This window comes from Monoraphidium neglectum, assembly GCF_000611645.1.
Source record: "Monoraphidium neglectum strain SAG 48.87 unplaced genomic scaffold scaffold01080, whole genome shotgun sequence".
In the NCBI taxonomy this organism is placed as follows: Eukaryota; Viridiplantae; Chlorophyta; class Chlorophyceae; order Sphaeropleales; family Selenastraceae; genus Monoraphidium; species Monoraphidium neglectum.
Window position 1 is genome coordinate 1 of NW_014012548.1, and position 17,010 is coordinate 17,010.

A 17,010-nucleotide genomic window follows, 5' to 3' on the forward strand; every position below is an offset into this window, starting at 1 on the left:
GGTGTTGTCAAACGGGCAGCGTCAATCGCGACGCTCCTGCACGACAAAGCTTTGAGGTGCTAGCACTGGAGGTACAATTGTACATACGTGTCGTTCAGTGGTTCAAATTATGCATCCATGGACCGCATTCTGGGAGAGATCGCAACCGCACTGGCAGTGCGCCAGCGAAATGCCGCAGCCTTAGCGCGCCTGGACAAGGATTTCTTTGAGATTCTAAGCGATTGCGAAGACCGTCTCCGCGAGGGCTTGCACACCATCAGCCCCGTAGTGTTTGTGCACGTCATGGACTCGCTGCTTTTGCGCCGCGGCAGCGTGAGCGGCGAGGGCTGTGCACCAAGGAGTGCCCTCGATGCGGCAGTCAACAGATTGGAGGTGGGTGACGTTGCACCTCACCGCGCCTCGCCCCCCGATTCGCACTCACGCACGAGCAGCCTGCGTGATGGGAATGGCGACAGCGCCCAGCCACAGACTTCACGCATTGCATGCCTTGCTGGCTCCACCTGGCACCAACTTCCCAGCACTTTGACACCATAAACCTTTCTGTATCCACTTCTCAGGGCATGCTCCCCAACCATCCCTCCTTGACAGATGGACGTCATGAACTTCCTGCATTACTCCGCTGCCCCTGACAACTGCATTTATGCGACCCTCCGCACGCCCGCCTGCGCCGCCGCCGCCGCCGCCGCGGCCGTGCGTGCGGACGAGGTTGCGCACGCCACAGGCGCGTACGCCGCAGATGGAGGCGGCCACCTCGGGCTCATGGGGCGGACGCGCGTGCTGATGCTCAATCGAATCATCAGGGAGACCTTTCGCCTCGACGCCCACGCCGCGCTGCCCGCCGCCGCCGCCGTGCTGCGGACGCCGGGGGCGCCCGAGGCGCTGCTGCGCGCCGGGCTGCTGCCGCGCGAGCGTCAGGGGTTCCGCAAGCCAAACTCGTGGGAGGAGGACCCTCTGTGGCCGTTTCTGAGCCTGGCGCGCGTTTTCGTCGTCGCCGCGCATAGTGCTAACGGCCCGCTGCAGCCCGACGCCGACTGCCGCGCCGCGCTTGCCGCGTGGGCGGGGGCGCTATCGCGCATTGCACCGCTGTTCATCGACGTCGTCTGCACCCGCCTCGCGGAGGGCGCGGAGCGGGCGGAGCCCGCCGCGCTGCTGGCTGGGGTGTTGCTGGGCCACGCCAAATCAGAGGCGACGGCGCCGCTCGGCGCCGCTATGCTGGCGCATGCGTCGGCCCTCCTCCCGCCGCTTGCGGCGCACGCGCAGCACCCAGTCGCAACGCCGAGAGCCCGGCTCCTGGTGTGGGGCGCCCTGGCAAGCCTTCTCTCCTCTGATTGTGGCGCCGCGCTCGCCGCCGCGTGTGGCAGGGACCTCGCCAAGCACGCGCTTGCCTTCCTCGGCCGGCCCGCCCGCTGGGCCGCCGCATGCGGCAGCGCCGCGGCTGCGTCAAGCCCCGAGGCGCTTATGGGCGGCAGCGACGAGGCCGCGGCGCTCAAAGCAGCCTCGCGTGCGCTGTGGCAGCTGGCGAACGCGGACACCGCCTTTGTTGCTTGCGGGCACCCGCTGCACAGCCGCATCGCCGCAGTGCCTGGCGCGGCGGCGGCGCTTGTGGCGGCGGCGCGGGCGTGGCTAGCCGCGGCGCGGGCGAGTGACGAAGCACCTGCTGACGGGAGCACAGACGTAGCTCACGGGCGCGTGTGTGCCACAATTGTGTCGTTGGCAGAGTCTGAGGAGATATTCATCCAGGAAACGCGCGGCAGCGGAGGCGCGGGCGACGTGGATGGCAGCGCGTGGCTGAGCACACTGCGGCGCCTCGGCGCCGTGCCGCTGCTGGCGGCCGCGCTGGCCGTGCCTGGGCTCAACGGCGAGCACCGCGCCGAAGTCGCTTTCGCAGTGGCGGCGCTGCTGTATGGCTGCGAACAGGGGCAGCAACCGGCGGCGTGGGAGGAGGCCAGCACGGCGGCCGGCACGGATGTGCCAGGCCTGCGGCGGCGCGTCTGGACGGCACTTGTGAATGCGCCATACTGCGACTCTGCCTGCTGGATGAGGCGGCTGTTCGTGTTTTGGCGGCGGTGCAGGGGTGACATGGCCGCCACGCCCTTTGCGCTCTCGGTCATTGCTCAGTGCACATGCACAGAGACAGAGAATGCAGAGGCTGCTGAGAAATTGCTTTGGGACATCGAGGCGTGGGCGGCGCGGGAGTGGGCAGAGTGCGGCGACGGCGGCGGCGACTTGGGCGGCGGCTGCGACGGCGGGCGCAGCGTTGGTGTGGAGAGGGCACGCGCGGAGGGCAGTCTGTGTGGCAGCCTTTTGAAACACATCCCGCAGGGAAGGCCAATGGGAGCGCCGCAAGCAGCTCACGTGTCGCACGCAGAGCAGGCGCTGGAGTCGCTGCTGCGCTGGGCCTCGCAGGGTGCTCGCACAGAGGGGCCGGCGGGGCGCGCGGCGTTGATTGAGAAGGAGGCGCGAGACGCGCTGACGCACGTGCGCTCCAGGCGACAGACGCTGGGGCTGACGGTGGATGAGCAGCAGCAGCTGCAACAGCAGCAGCAGGTGTTGCAGCCGCAGCAGCAGCAGCAGCAGCAGCAGCAGCAGCAGGTAGTGCAGCAGCAGCAACAGCAGCCGCAGCAGCAGCAGCAGGTGGTGCAGCAGCAGCAGCAGCAGCACGTAGTGCAACAGCAGCAGCAGCAGCAGCAGCAGCAGCAGCAGCAGGAGCTGCAGGAGGAGGATCAATGCAAGCAGGCAGTTGTAGGGCCATCCACAGTGTCACCATCAGGGCAGCCACGCCAGCTGCACGCCGGCAACGTCGTTGATCGGCGGCGGGTCGCTGTGTGCGCAGCGTGCGGGACGGCCGAGGGCGCCGCAGGTGTGCGGCTACACCTGTGCCGCGGCTGCCGTCTGGCGTGGTTCTGCTCTGACGCGTGTTACAAGGGCTACTGGCCGGCGCACAAGGCGGCGTGCCGCGAGGAGCAGGCGCGGCGGGCGGGGCAGGCTTCGTAGATGGTCCGTGATTAGCTTGCTGCCAAAGGCTCTTTGATCGAAAAATTTTCCACTTTCAAGCCTGGAATTTCGGACTTATAATCAACTTCCTCATGATTTCACGTGACCTCTTCAAGCAATCCCACCACCCTTGTCCAGCAGCTGGGCGCGCAGCCTCTGCCCAGCTCGCTCGCGAGCGTCGCGTCGCGGGCGGCTGCGGTGACCGCCTTGGCACCAATGGCGCTGGGGCCCATAGCTGGCGCGCAGGCCGGCGGAGGCGGCCCCGAGGGGTGCAACCAGCTCCGCCACCTGGGCGCGGCGCTCTGCGAGTGTGCGCTGTCCGTGTGGATAGACAGATAGAGGGGAGGATCGCAGGGCATGCATGTGTGTCCCCGCGCAAACGCTTACTGGCTGCTTGTGTGTCGGCCGCCGCACGGCGCGCCGCCGCACAAGCGGCGGTTTCGAGCTTGACGGCTTTGTCGAGCTGGTCTATGTCCTGTTTTACGGTCACCAATGCCTCCATTTGAACACCAATCCCGCAGCTGCCAGAAGTCAACAATGGCGCGAATTGATCTGACGCCCCAATCTCTACAGTGTACCAGCTGCATTCCAGCTCTTCCTGCCCAACAATTTGCTGCCTGTGTTATTGACATGAAATCTGACAGTGCACGCGAGTTGACCGAGCCTGGGTATGAAGGCGCGCCAAGCACACGTGCACATGCAATGTCAATCTTGCTTTCCTTGCCCCTGTGTCTGTCCTGATCATACCTGAATTTTGCTATAGCATAAGTTCTTAGAATCATGCTGGCGTGTCATCATCTCTGGAACTGCAACGGGGCTGCTGTCGTTTGCAGTCACAGTCCTGTCGTGAGAAGTAGGCAAGAGTTGTGAGGCACATTCGGAAAGGTGTGGAATAGGCCGTGTAACCAGTAGCTGCTCAGTCACATTGCACGGTTGGAGGAGGCGACTGGCATGGGAGGATCCCTGGGCTGGTCAGCCACTGTGCTGGCTGGTGCCATGCGTGAGAAGCACCCAGCGGCCAAGGCATCTGTACAGCACCGGTACTTCCTGCTGCGGTCATGGCCACATTCTAGCGCCACAATCAAAAAGCGTTTGCCGCATGCGTAAGAGGCCCGCGGCCAGTGAGCTGCCAATGTATACGTTGGTGTACGTTGGCACAGCGTTGCCCACACAGTTGAGCAGTGATGAAGGCACGTCAACTGCGACGCTCCCGCACAACAACGTCTTCAGGTGCTAGCGCTTGAGGTACGATTGAATATTCGTGTCATATATTGTTTCAACCTTGCTCAGCCACCATGGACCGCCTTCTGGCCGAGATCGCCACCGCACTGGTGGCACCCCAGGCAAACACCGCGGCCTTAGAGCGCCTGGACAAGCAGTTCAACAAGAAAATGAGTAATTCTCGTGACCCAATCCGTGAGGGCTTGGATATCATCAGCCCTGCAGTGTTCGTGCAGGTGATGGATTCGCTTTTTGTGCGTCGCGGGGGCGCGAGCGGCAACGGCGGTGCGCCAAGAAGTGCCTTCGATGAAGCTGTCAGCCAATTGGAGGTGGGTGATGCCATTTCTTGCGGTGTCCCGCGCCCTGATTAGATGCGCACACAACAGGAGCCTGCGTGGCGGGGAATGGACAATTTCAGCGCCCACCAACTTCCCACAGGGTCACACGTCGCAAACTCCACCTGCCAACACTTTCCTACCAGTACATATTTAAAATCATTCTTGTGCCGACATAATGGCGCTCTCCTCAACCGTTCCTCTATGACAGGGCACTGTAGTGAGGTTCCTGCATTTCATCGCCGCCCGCGGCAGCCCAACATACGACGCCCTCCGCACGCCGGCCTGCGCCGCCGCCGCCGCCGCCGCGGCAGCGCGCGCGGACACGAGCTTGCGCGCCGGGGGCGCGTACGCTGCGGACGGGGGCGGCTACCCCGGGGTCACGGGGCGAAAGCGCGTGCTGCAACTCAACCGGGTCGTCAGGGAGATCTTCCAGGATGACACCCCGCACGCCGTGCTGCCCGCCGTAGCCGCCGTGCTGCGGACGCCCGGCGCGGTAGAGGCGCTGCTGCGCGCCGGGCTGCTGCCGCCGCCCAGTGAGCAGGAGGAGCGCGGCGGCGGGCTGCGGCCCGAGCCGGGCTCGCTGGAGGGGGACCATTTGTGGCCGTTCCTGAGTGTGGCGCACGTCGTCACCAACGTCGCGGAGGAGATTGATATTGGCGCGCTGCAGCCCGACGCCGACAGCCGCGCCGCGCTCGCCGCGTGGGCGGAAGCGCAGCCGCGCGTCGCGCCGCTGTTCGTGGACGTCCTCAGGACCCGCCTCGCGGAGGGCGGGGTGCGCGCGGAGGCCGCCGTGCACCTGGCTGCGCTGCTGCTGGGCTTCGGCGGCGAACAAGACCCAGAGGCGCCGGTCGTCGTCGCGTTATTGGAACACGCACCGGCGCTCCTCCCGAGGCTTGCGGCGCACGCGCAGCACCCAATCGCGTCGCCTACTACTCAGAACCTGGTGTGGTGCGCCATAGCAAGCCTGCTCTCCTCCGACAGCCGCGCCGCTGTCGTCGCCGCGTGTGGCAGGGACCTCGCCAAGCACGCGCTTGCGTTCATTGGCCGGCCCGCCCGCTGGGCTGCGGGCGGCGGCGCCGCGGCCACTCTAAGCCTTGATGAGCCTGTAGAGGGCAGCGACGACGAATTTGCAATCAACGAAGCCTCCCGCGCGCTGTTTGAAGTGGCGCGCGTGAAGGCGACGGCCGTTGTCAACGGGCGCCTGCCGCCCAGCTGCGTTGCCGCGGTGCCTGGCGCAGCGGCGGCTCTTGTGGCGGGGGCGCGCGCGTGGCTGGCGGCAGCGCGGGCTAGGGACGAAGCGTCTGGAATGGGGAGCACCGACACAGCCCACGAGTACGTCTGCGCCACGATTGCAGCTGTCGCAGAAGGCGAGCTGTTAGCAGAAGTTGAGAACATTGCCAGCCGTGCAACAAGCAGCTGCAGCGGCGGCGGCGGCGGCGGAGGAGGAGGAGGAGGAGGAGGAGGCGGAGGCGCAGCTGACGTGGATTGCAGTGCGTGGGCGTGCACGCTGCGGCGGCTCGGCGCGCTGCCGCTGCTGGCGGCCGCTCTGGCCGTGCCTGGGCTCAACCAGAGGCACAGCGCAGAGGCCGCGTTTGCACTGGCGCTGCTGCTTTATGGATGCGGACAGGGACAGCAACCGGCTGCGTGGGAGGAGGCCAGCGCGGCGGCCGGCACGGATGCGTCAGGCCTGCGGCGGCGCGTCTGGACGGCGTTTATGAATGCACCAGACGGCAGCGGCGTCTGCTTGATGAGGCGGCTCTCCATATTGCGGTCCTGCTGCAGGGGTGACATGGCCGCCGCGCCCTTTGCGCTATCTTTCGTCGCTCAGTGCACGTACATGTGTTCACGGGAGATAACTGCAGAGGCTGCTGCGAACCTGCTTTGGGACGTCGAGGCATGGGCGGCGAGGGAGTGGGCACAGTGCGGCGACGGGGGCGACCGCGGCGGCGGTGGCGACTTGCGCAGCGGCTACGGCGGCCGGTGCAGCGGCGGTATGGAGAGGGCATGCGCGGAGGGCCGTCTGTGCCGCAGCCTTCCCGATCACACCCCGCAGGGAGGGCCAATGGAAGCGGCGCAAGCGGCTCACGTGTCGCGCGCAGAGCAGGCGCTGGTGTCGCTGCTGCGCTGGGCCTCGCAGGGTGCTCGCGCAGGGGGGGCGGCTGCACGCGCATCGTTGGTTGAGGAGGAGGCGCGAGACGCACTAGCGCACCTGCGCTCCCGGTGTCGGCCGCTGGGGCTCACGGTTGAGGGGGAGGGACTGGCGCAGCAGCAGCAGGAACAACAGGATGAGCAGCAGCAGCAGCAGGGGCAGCAGGAGCAGCAGGGGCAGCAGCACGAGCAGCCGCAGCATGAGCAGCAGCAGCATGAGCAGCAGCAGCATGAGCAGCAGCAGCATGAGCAGCAGCAGCATGAGCAGCCGCAGCATGAGCAGCATGAGCAGCAGCAGCAGCAGCAGCAGCAGCAGCAGCAGCAGCAGCAGTCACAGCAGCAACAGCACTTGGATCAGGTGAAAGAGCAGCAGCACGTGCAGCGAGGGCAAATTCAGCAGCAGTTTCAGCAGCTACAAATGCAGGGGCAGTTTGAGCAGCAGCTGCAGCAGCTGCATGATGAGCAGGAGGATCACAACAAGCAGGCAGTTGCAGGGCCATCCACAACATCAGCAGCAGGGCAGCCACGTCAGCCGCACGCCGGCAGCTTCGTGGGCGGGCGGCGGGTCGCTGTGTGCGCAGCGTGCGGCACGCCCGAGAGCGCCACGGGGGGCCGGCTGCACCTGTGCCGCGGCTGCCGTCTGGCGTGGTTCTGCTCTGACGCGTGCTACAGGGGCTTCTGGCCGACGCACAAAGTGGCGTGCCGCGAGGAGCAGGCGCGCCGGGCGGGGCAGGCAGCTTCAAAGATGGGCCGTGTGTAGCACGTTGCCAGCAGCTTGTTGATCGTGGGAGGTTGTTTGCTGTCAAGCCTTATTCTTGTACTTATCATCGACTCCCTTTAAGATTGACATCGCATCCCTTCTTGAGAAAAACCACGACCTCTTTCGAGCAGCCAGGCGCGCGCACTGCCATCCCTCCCGCATCGACGCGGACGCGTCCTCAGTTGACACGCAGCCTGTTTGATTGCGCACCACTTAGTGCAATGCAGCAATCTCACATTGATCGTGCATGTCACGGCCACGCTTGCACAACATGCACGGGCGCTCTTCTCCAAGCAAACCGCCACCTTCCACAGCAGCTGCCGCCCGCACTCGACTTTTGGGGGCAGACTGTAACCTGCATTCTGCGGTTTTGCCGCCGCGCGCCACGTGCTGCTGTGGCGCTCCACTGGGTAACCCAAGAGTCTGGGACCGCATCATGACCAGGCGCGCCGCGCTTGCCTCCTTGAAACCACAACCGGCGGGCCAGCGGGCCAGCCGAGCTGCAAGGGGGAGGGGCTGATTTTGCAGACAGGCAAAGCGCCCACAGGATGGCACGGCTGGCTTGCACTGCTCCCTGCCGCTGCCGGCCTTGTTTCCTGCCGCTGCCTTGGCCCGTGCAGCCACAGTCCATGCGGCCAGCGCCGCCTCGTCTGCCGCGCCAGGGGCGGAGGCGGCGGCGGCAAGCGCGAGCCAACACGTCACAATCATGCAGGCACTGGATCCCGCCGATGTGCAAGCACCCATGCTTGCGACTGTTGTGTCTGCAAGCCCATTCAGGGCAGTGTCACCTCCATCAACGCCCTGCTTGATCGCACCTCTAATCACTGCCTCAACGACGACCGCGGCCAGCTGCGCCTCAGCTTTTGCCACCTTCTTCCTCCCACCCCTGACCTCCCCCCGCCGCGCAGCATGCGCAGCCTCCACACCGCCTCGCGCCACAGTGCAGCTCACCGGCAGCCGTAGCGCCGGTCATCGCTCCTAGGGCTGGGGCCCCTAGCCGGCGCGCAGGCCCGCGGAGGAGGACTCAAGAAACGCGACCAGCGCCGCCGCCTGGGTGCGGCGCTCAGAGACCCCACGCTGTGCATGTGAGCATGGAGAGCCGTTGGGGAAGGGTTGCTTGCGGATTGCACACGCATTCAATTCGTCACGGATCCCGCAGCTGCAAGATATCATTATTGGCGCGAATTGATGTGACAACCCGAATCTGGCAGTGTACCAGCTACATTGAAGTTCATCCTGCCTGGGACAAGTTGACGTTCTCATCAACATGTCAATATGACGTCACATGCGACTAGCCTGAGCCTGGGTGTACCATGTAGAGGTATGCCCAGTACACGTGCACATGCACCGTCAACCTTGCTTGCTTTGCTCCTTTCTATGTCCTGATCATTCCTGCTTGAAATCCCAGCACAAATGGTAACAATAATCCTGGTACCGTTGAATACATGAACTTGAGAGAGGCTCCTGCTGTCGTTGCAGTGCCAGTCCTGTCAGCAATGCGGTAAGCAGGCTGCCAGAGTTGTGTGGCACGTGCGTGAGGATGCAAAGGAGTTCGTGTAAACAGACAGCTGAGTTTCACGTGCACGTTGGAGGAGGCGGCTGGCACGGAAGGATTTCCAAGCTGGTGGGCCGTTGGGCTGGCTGGCGCTGTGACGGAGAAGCACACAGCGGCCGCCGGTGTTTGTATTCAACTGTCGCAGTCATGACCTTAGCGCCACATGCAAAACTGATATTGCCGCACGCATACCTGGTTTGCCGCCAGGAAGCTTTATGATACATTCGTACAGCATGACCCACGAAGTGGGTGTCGCTCGGGCGCGTCCTGTGCACGTCAACTGCGGTGCCCCCACCCGGCAAGGACTTGAGAGCGCTGGCAGGTGCCAGCGCTTGATGTTCGGTTGACTGTGCGTGTCATATGTTGTTTAACCCTTGCTCATACACCATGGACCGCCTTCTGGGCGAGATCGCCACCGCAGTGCGATCACCCCGGGCAAACGCCGCGGCCTTAGAGCGCCTGAATCTAGATTTCAATCTGAAATTGAAAAATTCCAGTGACCCTATCCGCGACGGCTTGGACACCATCAGCCCTGCAGTGTTCGTTCACGTGCTTGATTCGCTGCTTGTGCGCCGCGGCCGCGCGAGCGGCAATGCCGGGGCGCCAAGCAGTGCCTTCGATGCAGCTGTCAGCCGATTCGAGGTGGGTGGCGCTATACCTTGAGGCGCGCCGCGCCCTGACTAGATGCGCACACAAGAGGAGCCCGCATGGCGGGAAATGGACACCAGCGCCCACCAACTTCTCACAGGGTCATGCCTCGCAAACTCCACTTGCCACCTTTTCTCAACAATTCAAATCCAACCCCTTTATTGTGTCAATGTACTGTAGTAAGGCACACTCCTCAACCGTCCCTCCACGACAGGGCTCCGTGATAAGGGTCCTGCACTTCGTCGCCGCTCGTGGCAGCGGCGCGTATGACGCTCTCCGCACGCCCGCCTGCGCAGCCGCCGCCGCCGCCGCGGCCGCTCGTGCGGACGCGGCCGCGTGCGCCGCGGGCGCGTACACTGCAGACGGAGGCGGCTACGTCGGGTTCACAGGGCGGAGGCGCGTGCTGCTGCTCAACCGGATTGTCAGGGAGACCCTGCACGAAGACGCCCACGCCGCGCTGCCCGCCGCCGCCGCCGTGCTGCGGACGCCCGGCGCGCCCGAGGCGCTGCTGCGCGCCGGGCTGCTGCCGCCGCCGAGCGAGGCGGAGGAGCGCGGCTGCTGGCGGCGGTGCGAGCGGAATTCGCTGGAGGGGGACCATCTGTGGCCGTTCCTGAGTCTGGTTCACATGATCACCAACGTCGCGGAGCATGTCGCTGACGGCACGCTGCAGCCCGACGCCGACAGCCGCGCCGCCCTCGCGGCGTGGGCGGCGGCGCAGCCGCGCGTCGCGCCGCTGTTCATTGACGTTCTCAGGACCCGCCTCGCGCAGGGCGCGGTAGGCGCGGAGCCCGCCGCGATGCTGGCCGGGCTGCTGCTGCGCCCTAGCGTCGCGCAAGGGGCAGAGGCGCCGATCAGCGCCGCGTTATTGGCGCACGCGCCGGCCATCCTACCGAAGCTCGCGGCGCACACGCAGCAACCAGTCGTGTGTCAAGCGACTCGGAGCATGGCGTGGTGCGCCATCGCAAGCCTGCTATCCTCCAACAGCCGCGCCGCGGTCGTCGCCGCGTGCGGGAGGGATCTAGCCAAGCACGCGCTCGCCTTCCTCGGCCGCCCTGCCCGCTGGGCCGCCAGCAGCGGCGCCGCGGCCGCCCCAGGCCCCGATGCGCCTATGGACGACAGCGTCGACGCCTTTGCGCTCAACGACGCCTCCCGCGTGCTGTTTGAAGTGGCGCGCGCGGAGGCGACGGCCGTTTTTGACGGCCGCCTGCCCCTCAGCTGCGTTGCCGCAGTGCCTGGTGCGGCTGCGGCGCTTGTGGCGGGGGCGCGCGCGTGGCTGGCGGCAGCGCGGGCTAGGGACGAAGCATCTGGAAAGGGGAGCACAGACACAGCCCACGCGTACGTGTGTGCCACGATCGCATTCGTTGCAGAAGTCGAGCAGTCAGCAGAACTTGAGGGCATTGCCAGGCGTGCCACAAGCAGCTGCGGCGGCGGCGGCGGAGGGAAAGGAGGAGGAGGAGGCGCAGGCGGCGGCGATGAGCAGGGCAGCGCGTGGTTGTGCTCACTACGGCGCCTCGGCGCGCCCCCGCTGCTGGCGGCCGCGCTGGCCGTGCCTGGGGTTGACAGCAGGCACAGCAAGGATGTCGCGTTTGCGCTGGCGCTGCTGCTGTATGAATGCGGACAGGGACAGCAAGCGGCTGCGTGGGAGGAGGCCGGCACGGCGGCCGGCACAGATGCGTCCGGCCTGCGGCGGCGCATTTGGACGGCGCTTATGAATGATCCAGGCCGTAACGGCGTCTGCTTGATGCGGTGGCTCTGCTTACTTCGGTCATGCTGCAGTGGTGACATGGCCGCCACGCCGTTTGCGCTCTCGTTCATCACTCAGTGCACGTACATGTGTGCACAGGAACTAGCTGCAGAGGCTGCTGCGCACCTGCTATGGGATGTCGAGGAGTGGGCAGCGAGGGAGTGGGCAGAGTGCGGCGACGGTAGCGGCGGCGGCGACTTGGGCGGCAGCTGCGACGGCGGGTGCAGCCGTGGCGTTGACCGGGCTCGCGCGGAGGGCGGTCAGTGCAGCGGGCTTCTGAAGCGTACCCTGCAGGGAGGGCAAACAGGTGCGGCGCAGGCGGCTGACCTGGCGCATGCAGAGCAGGCGCTAGTGTCGCTGCTGCGCTGGGCTTCGCGGGGGGCTCATGCAGAGGGACCGGCGGGGCGCGCGGCGCTGGTTGAGAAGGAGGCGCGAGACGCGCTGGCGCACCTGCGCTCCAGGCGTCAGGCGTTGGGGCTGACGATTCAAGAGGCGAGGCTGGCGCACAATCAGCAGGAGCAGCAGCAGGAGCAGCAGCAGGAGCAGGAGCAGCAGCAGGAGCAGGAGCAGCAGCATGCGCAGCAGCAGCAGCAGCAGCAGCAGCAGCAGCAGCATGAGGAGCAGCAGCTTGAGGAGCAGCAGCAGCAGCAGCAGCAGCAGGCTCAGCCAGGACAAATCCAGCAGCAGTGGCAGCAATTGCAAGTGCAGGGGCAGTATGAGCAGCAGCAGCTGCAGTTGCAGCAGCAAGAGGAGGATGGTAAAGAGCAGGCAACTGCAGGGCCATCCACAACAACAACAGCCGGGCAGCCACGCCAGACGCACGCCGGCAGCTCTGTGGGCGGGCGGCGGGTCGCTGTGTGTGCAGCGTGCGGCATGGACGAGAGCGCCGCGCGGGCGCGGCTGCACCTGTGCCGCGGCTGCCGTCTGGCGTGGTTCTGCTCTGACGAGTGCTACAAGGGCTACTGGCCGGCGCACAGAGTGGCGTGCCGCGAGGAGCAGGCGCGGCGGGCGGGGCAGGCAGCTTCAAAGATGGGCCGTGTGTAGCACGTTGTCAACAGCTTTCTAGCTGGGAGGTCGTCAGCTCTCAAGCCTTGTTTTCATAACCTTCCTTTCGATTTGACATTGCTTCCACCTTCTCAAAACAACCCACGACCCCTTTTTGCGGCCAGGCGTGCGCACTGGCATCCCTCCAGCATTGATGCGGACGCGTCCCCATTCGACACGCAGCCCATCTGGCGCACCTCATCAAGCGCACACATTGATTCTGCATGTTACTGCCACATGCAGGAGTGCTCGCCCTGAAGCAAACCGCGACCTCCCATCATGGCTGTCACCCGCACCCGTGTTGATGGGGCAGGCTGTGACTCACATTCTGCGGCTTGCCACGGCGCACAACGTGCTGCTGCGGCGCTGCACTGAGTAACCCGACAGGCTGGCCCGACTCCGGCGCGCCGTGCTTGCCTTCATGACAACCACAAACCAGCGGGCCAGCTGAGGTGGCTGGGGGGCTGAGTTCTTCGACAGGCGCATGGCAAGGCATGGCGAAAAGCACGTAGGGTGGCATGGCTGGGGCGCCGCTGCTTGCTGCCGCGGCTGTGCTGCTCGATCATGTTGCAGCTCCTGGTCCACGCACCTCCACGATCACCACGTATCAAGACTCCGGATGGTTGTCTAAGCGTAAAAATAATACAAATAATTCTGTGAATACAAATACGGTGATCCGTCTTGCAGAGGCCCTCGCTTCCTAGGAAGGACCTTAGTCAGTCCGCGGGCTGGTACAACCGCGGTGGAATCCGCCCGAGCCAGTGCGATCGAACGCTGGCTTCAAAGTGCGCATTAACTCGATTGTATCGATTTTCTTGAACTTTGCAGCGCTTCTTTGTGCATCAGACGCTTGCGATCCGCGGGGTGCAGTAGGGAGCCGGCTTCCCCAGAGCAGCCCCCACTGCCACCAATCAAGGAGGAGCCAGACCTGCACAGCCAAACAGCAGTGGGGAGACAATGAGGAGCAGCACGATCCTGGCGCTCGCGGTGCTGGCGCTGTGCGCCGGTGAACGGGCGCGCGCGCTTGGGCGCAGCCGCGGCGCGTATGGGCCCACGAGGGCGCGGCAGCTGCTTGGGCCGCCGGGCCGGCCGGGCGTGCGCAGACGTCCAAAGCATGTCCGGCATGCCGTGACGTCGCTGCGCTTTGCTTCTCTGCTCTGGCTCCGCCCCCGCAAACTGCCTCCCACAAGCTCCCAAGGCCAGCTCTCACATAAGAAGCCAGCCGGCTCCCCCGCAGCCCCACCTGCCCACGCCTCCCCTTACACCCCCCACCAAACACGGCGAGCCGCAGCCCCCTCCCACGCGTGTCTTGCCCACCCACTAACATACACACCCGCAACACCCGGCCGGCCCCCAACTACCCAGGCGCCGCCAGCGCGTCGCGCGAACTGCTGGGCCACATACCCAAGGTGGACCTGCCCCCAATCACGGCCTTCCTGCCGCCCCTCGAGTCTGTGGATATGATGTCCCTCGCGCAGTTCCTCAACAAGACCGGCCTGCCCCAATTGAAGGAGCTCGGCCTGCCGCCGATCCAGGTGCGGTTAGGCGCGGCGCGCGGGCCGGGCCGCGGGCCGGGCCGAAGGGCGCTCGTCGCCGCGCCGGCGGGCGAGGGCCCCTGAGGCGCCGTCGTGGCTCGTGAGGGGCCCCGCGTCGGGCGCAGGAGCGCGAGCAGGCGGCGGCGCCGCGCGCTCATGCGCTCGCGCGGCGCAAGGGGCCGCGGCAGCTCGAGCTGCGGCAGCGGGGCTGTGGGGTGTGATCTCCCAAACGCTGTCGTGCCCCCAAATGCACAACGACAGGTTGCATTTCGCCACCCCGTCCCTCACACCCGTGCTTGTTCACACCCTTAACCGACCATCCATGTTCACGCTGAACTTCACAGGAGCTGCTGAAGCCCGTCGGTGGCGCCAGGAACTTTGGAAAGCACGCTCACTCCAAGGAGGAGATCCTGGCGATGGCCAACGCCACCATGATCAAGGTTGGCGGGACAAAAAAACAAAAACCAGGAAACCACAACCATGAAGCTTATTGGGGCCATTACGAGGGGCAATTAGCATCGGTTTGCAATCTGTGTGGGGATGGTGATCACCGCGGTGATGGCGTCATGTGATGATGACGTGTGCGTGGGGGCGGGCGGGCGGCGCGACGCGTGCGCAGGCAGCGACTTGTGTCCAGTGCCGATTGTAGATGCTGCTTTCTGCGTGTGTGGTGGGTAGTTGAGAGTGCAGCAGAGCAGGAAGGGGTGTGCGCGGGGCCAAGGGACAAAACGCCCATGAGAGACGTCAAGCATGGGCCAAGGGTGGGCATAATGGTGGTGGCAAACGCGGCGTGGCGAGGGCATGCGGCATGTCCAAGGGGTGGCGCGGCGTGGAGGGCGTGTCTGGTGGCGTGGCGTGCACTTTTACAGCACGCCTGCTCAGGTCTGGGAGGGCAATCAATCTGATCTAGAGCGGCAGGCGCCCTGCAAAGCAGCTCATCCCGCAGCAAACGCGGCTTGAGGTGGCCCTGCTCGGCGCCACGCCTGGCAATCGGCCGGGCGCGGCCGGCAGCCGCTCTCAGGCGCTCGGCTGGCTGGGGCGCGCGAGCGCTGCCCGGCTTACCAGATGCGGTGGGGCCGTGAGGCGCCCTCACGGCCTGCAGCGGCTGCCAAGCTGCTAGCAGTGTGGGGGCCGACCACAGGCGGCAGCCCCGCCAGCGCCACCAACGCCCAACTAAGCCTCATCCCCTGACGCCACAGCTCTCCTGGCCTTACCACTCCCCTTGATGCTCGCACACAAGCCCACGCTCCAATATAAAAGCATGGAAGAGGCACACATGGGTTGCTGGCCTAAAATTGCGATGTCACCCAAAATTCTAGTGCCACAGCTCAATCCCAATCATCCAATCCCTCCCATCGCCCCTGCCACGCAGGTCATCACCGAGATGCTGCCCCCGGAGCTGAAGGCCTTCGCCGGCGTGCAGCTGCCCAAGATCAAGATGGGCGGCGTCATCCCCCAGATCAAGCTGCCCCCGCTGCCCGCCAACCTGCCGCCGCTCGCCGACATCCTGCGGGCGCTGCCGCCGATCGACGCAGCCGGCCTCAACGCCGCGCTGCCCGGGCTCAGCCTGCTCAACCTCCCGCCTCCCGCGGAGATCGTCAAGGCCCTCCACACGGTCGGGGGCCTGCTGGCCACGCTTCCGAAGCCGGAGGGGCTCCCGAGCCTCGACGAGATCATTCGGATCGTGAACTCGTTCAGCGGGACGGTCAACAAGGTCGTGTCCGCGCCGGGCACGGAGCAGCCCGTGATTGGCTGATGACGCGGATCGTTCCAGAGACCGACGGACGGCGGCCCAGTGCCGTTGCCGCCAGGCGGCCGGCGGGCCGGGCCGCTTTTGGCGGTTTCTGTGTGTTTTCAGGGCTGCCCCGACGCCGCGATTTCGCGTGGCGGTCGGGCGCAATGACCGTTGTTGCCGCCGTCGCTGGCGTCCATGACCCAACCCATTCATTCTTAGCTTCCTGAGTACCATCCTTTGCCACGTCCCTGGTTGTTTCTTGCCCCCTTCTCAGTCCCTTGCGTCGCGCCCTGCCACAGCGCGCACCGCGCATGCCGCGGCGCTGCGGGGCGGCCCTCTGCTGCCCCGCGCGCGCCCAGGGTCACGCGGTTCGCGCGAGGCTCATTGCGACCTCACGCCCCCCTGTTTCATAATCCTGCGCTGCCTCTTCCATGCGTTATTCGATTTGGCACCGCATGAATTCGCCCACCCTGCCTTTATTAGATGTGCCCCCTCCCCCCACGCCCCCTCCAAGTTCTCTCGTGCCCACACATACTGCAAAGTGTAACCGGGTCGGATCAAAGGCCGACACACAAGGGACTGAAAGTTGAAAAACAGCAATGACACGAGAGCTGGAGCCGAAGTAGCTGGGTGTTAAAAAACTTGCAGGCAGCACTTCGCCAGAAGAAAAGGACGGCGTGCCGCCCTGCAGTAGTTCGAATATAACAGTGGGTGCTGCGACAGGCGCACGGCGGCCCAGCCAGAAGGGGGCCGGCCTGGCACGGCCGTGCCTGCCCCTTTTGGCAAGGCAAGACCTGCCTCCTCCCCGCCTGCCCGTCTGCCGCGTGGGCAGGCGCCGGCCTCGCCCCGACGCGAGGGGTGCGCCTGCTTGCCCCCGGCCACGCGGGTCGCAGGGCTGGCACCGGCTCAGTAGGGGATTTTGTTTTGCAGCGACTGCGGGTTGGTGCGAGCAGCACAGAACGGCATGTTCGTGTTCATGTGTGTGCGTGTGTGTGTGTGTGTGTGTGTGTGTGTGTGTGTGTGTGTGTGTGTGTGTGCACGCGCGTGAGTGATCGTGCTGCGAGTCGAAGATGAGGGGTTGAAAAAGGGCCAGAATGTGGTGCGGCGCTAGGGCTTGGCTGGACAGGCCCGCTGCGTGGTACAGTTGAGATGAGGACGGCTCGAGCGATCCTCCAGGATGAACAATAGGGAGGGTGTCGTGCCAACCAGCGCTGCTTGCAGCAGCTGACGTCGCCGTGCCACCCAGATGCAAGCACCCCGCGCAATGGCACCCCATCCTGTTGTATGC

The 17,010-nt window shown here is 65.4% G+C and overlaps 5 protein-coding genes across 5 annotated transcripts; 4 read left to right on the forward strand and 1 right to left on the reverse strand.

Moving 5' to 3' along the window:
* Nucleotides 1-597: 597 nt before the first annotated feature.
* MNEG_6575 (hypothetical protein) lies at nt 598-2,994 on the forward strand (the record flags this gene model as incomplete). The annotated part of the gene is made up of 1 exon (XM_014044947.1): nt 598-2,994. One exon carries the CDS (start codon nt 598-600, stop codon nt 2,992-2,994), a length of 2,397 nt encoding a protein of 798 aa, XP_013900401.1.
* A 1,295-nt stretch (nt 2,995-4,289) lies between these two features.
* On the forward strand, nt 4,290-5,843 carry MNEG_6576 (hypothetical protein; the record flags this gene model as incomplete). Its single annotated transcript, XM_014044948.1, has 3 exons — nt 4,290-4,451; nt 4,762-5,411; nt 5,792-5,843. The coding sequence occupies 3 exons, from the start codon at nt 4,290-4,292 to the stop codon at nt 5,841-5,843; spliced, it is 864 nt and encodes a 287-aa protein (XP_013900402.1).
* A 910-nt stretch (nt 5,844-6,753) lies between these two features.
* Nucleotides 6,754-6,987, reverse strand: MNEG_6577 (hypothetical protein; the record flags this gene model as incomplete). Its single annotated transcript, XM_014044949.1, has 1 exon — nt 6,754-6,987. The coding sequence occupies one exon, from the start codon at nt 6,985-6,987 to the stop codon at nt 6,754-6,756; it is 234 nt and encodes a 77-aa protein (XP_013900403.1).
* Nucleotides 6,988-9,403: 2,416 nt separating this feature from the next.
* MNEG_6578 (hypothetical protein) lies at nt 9,404-12,452 on the forward strand (the record flags this gene model as incomplete). The annotated part of the gene is made up of 3 exons (XM_014044950.1): nt 9,404-9,658; nt 9,879-10,899; nt 11,800-12,452. 3 exons carry the CDS (start codon nt 9,404-9,406, stop codon nt 12,450-12,452), a joined length of 1,929 nt encoding a protein of 642 aa, XP_013900404.1.
* Nucleotides 12,453-13,912: 1,460 nt separating this feature from the next.
* Nucleotides 13,913-15,743, forward strand: MNEG_6579 (hypothetical protein; the record flags this gene model as incomplete). Its single annotated transcript, XM_014044951.1, has 4 exons — nt 13,913-13,987; nt 14,113-14,202; nt 14,332-14,427; nt 15,360-15,743. The coding sequence occupies 4 exons, from the start codon at nt 13,913-13,915 to the stop codon at nt 15,741-15,743; spliced, it is 645 nt and encodes a 214-aa protein (XP_013900405.1).
* Between the last annotated feature and the right edge of the window lie 1,267 nt (nt 15,744-17,010).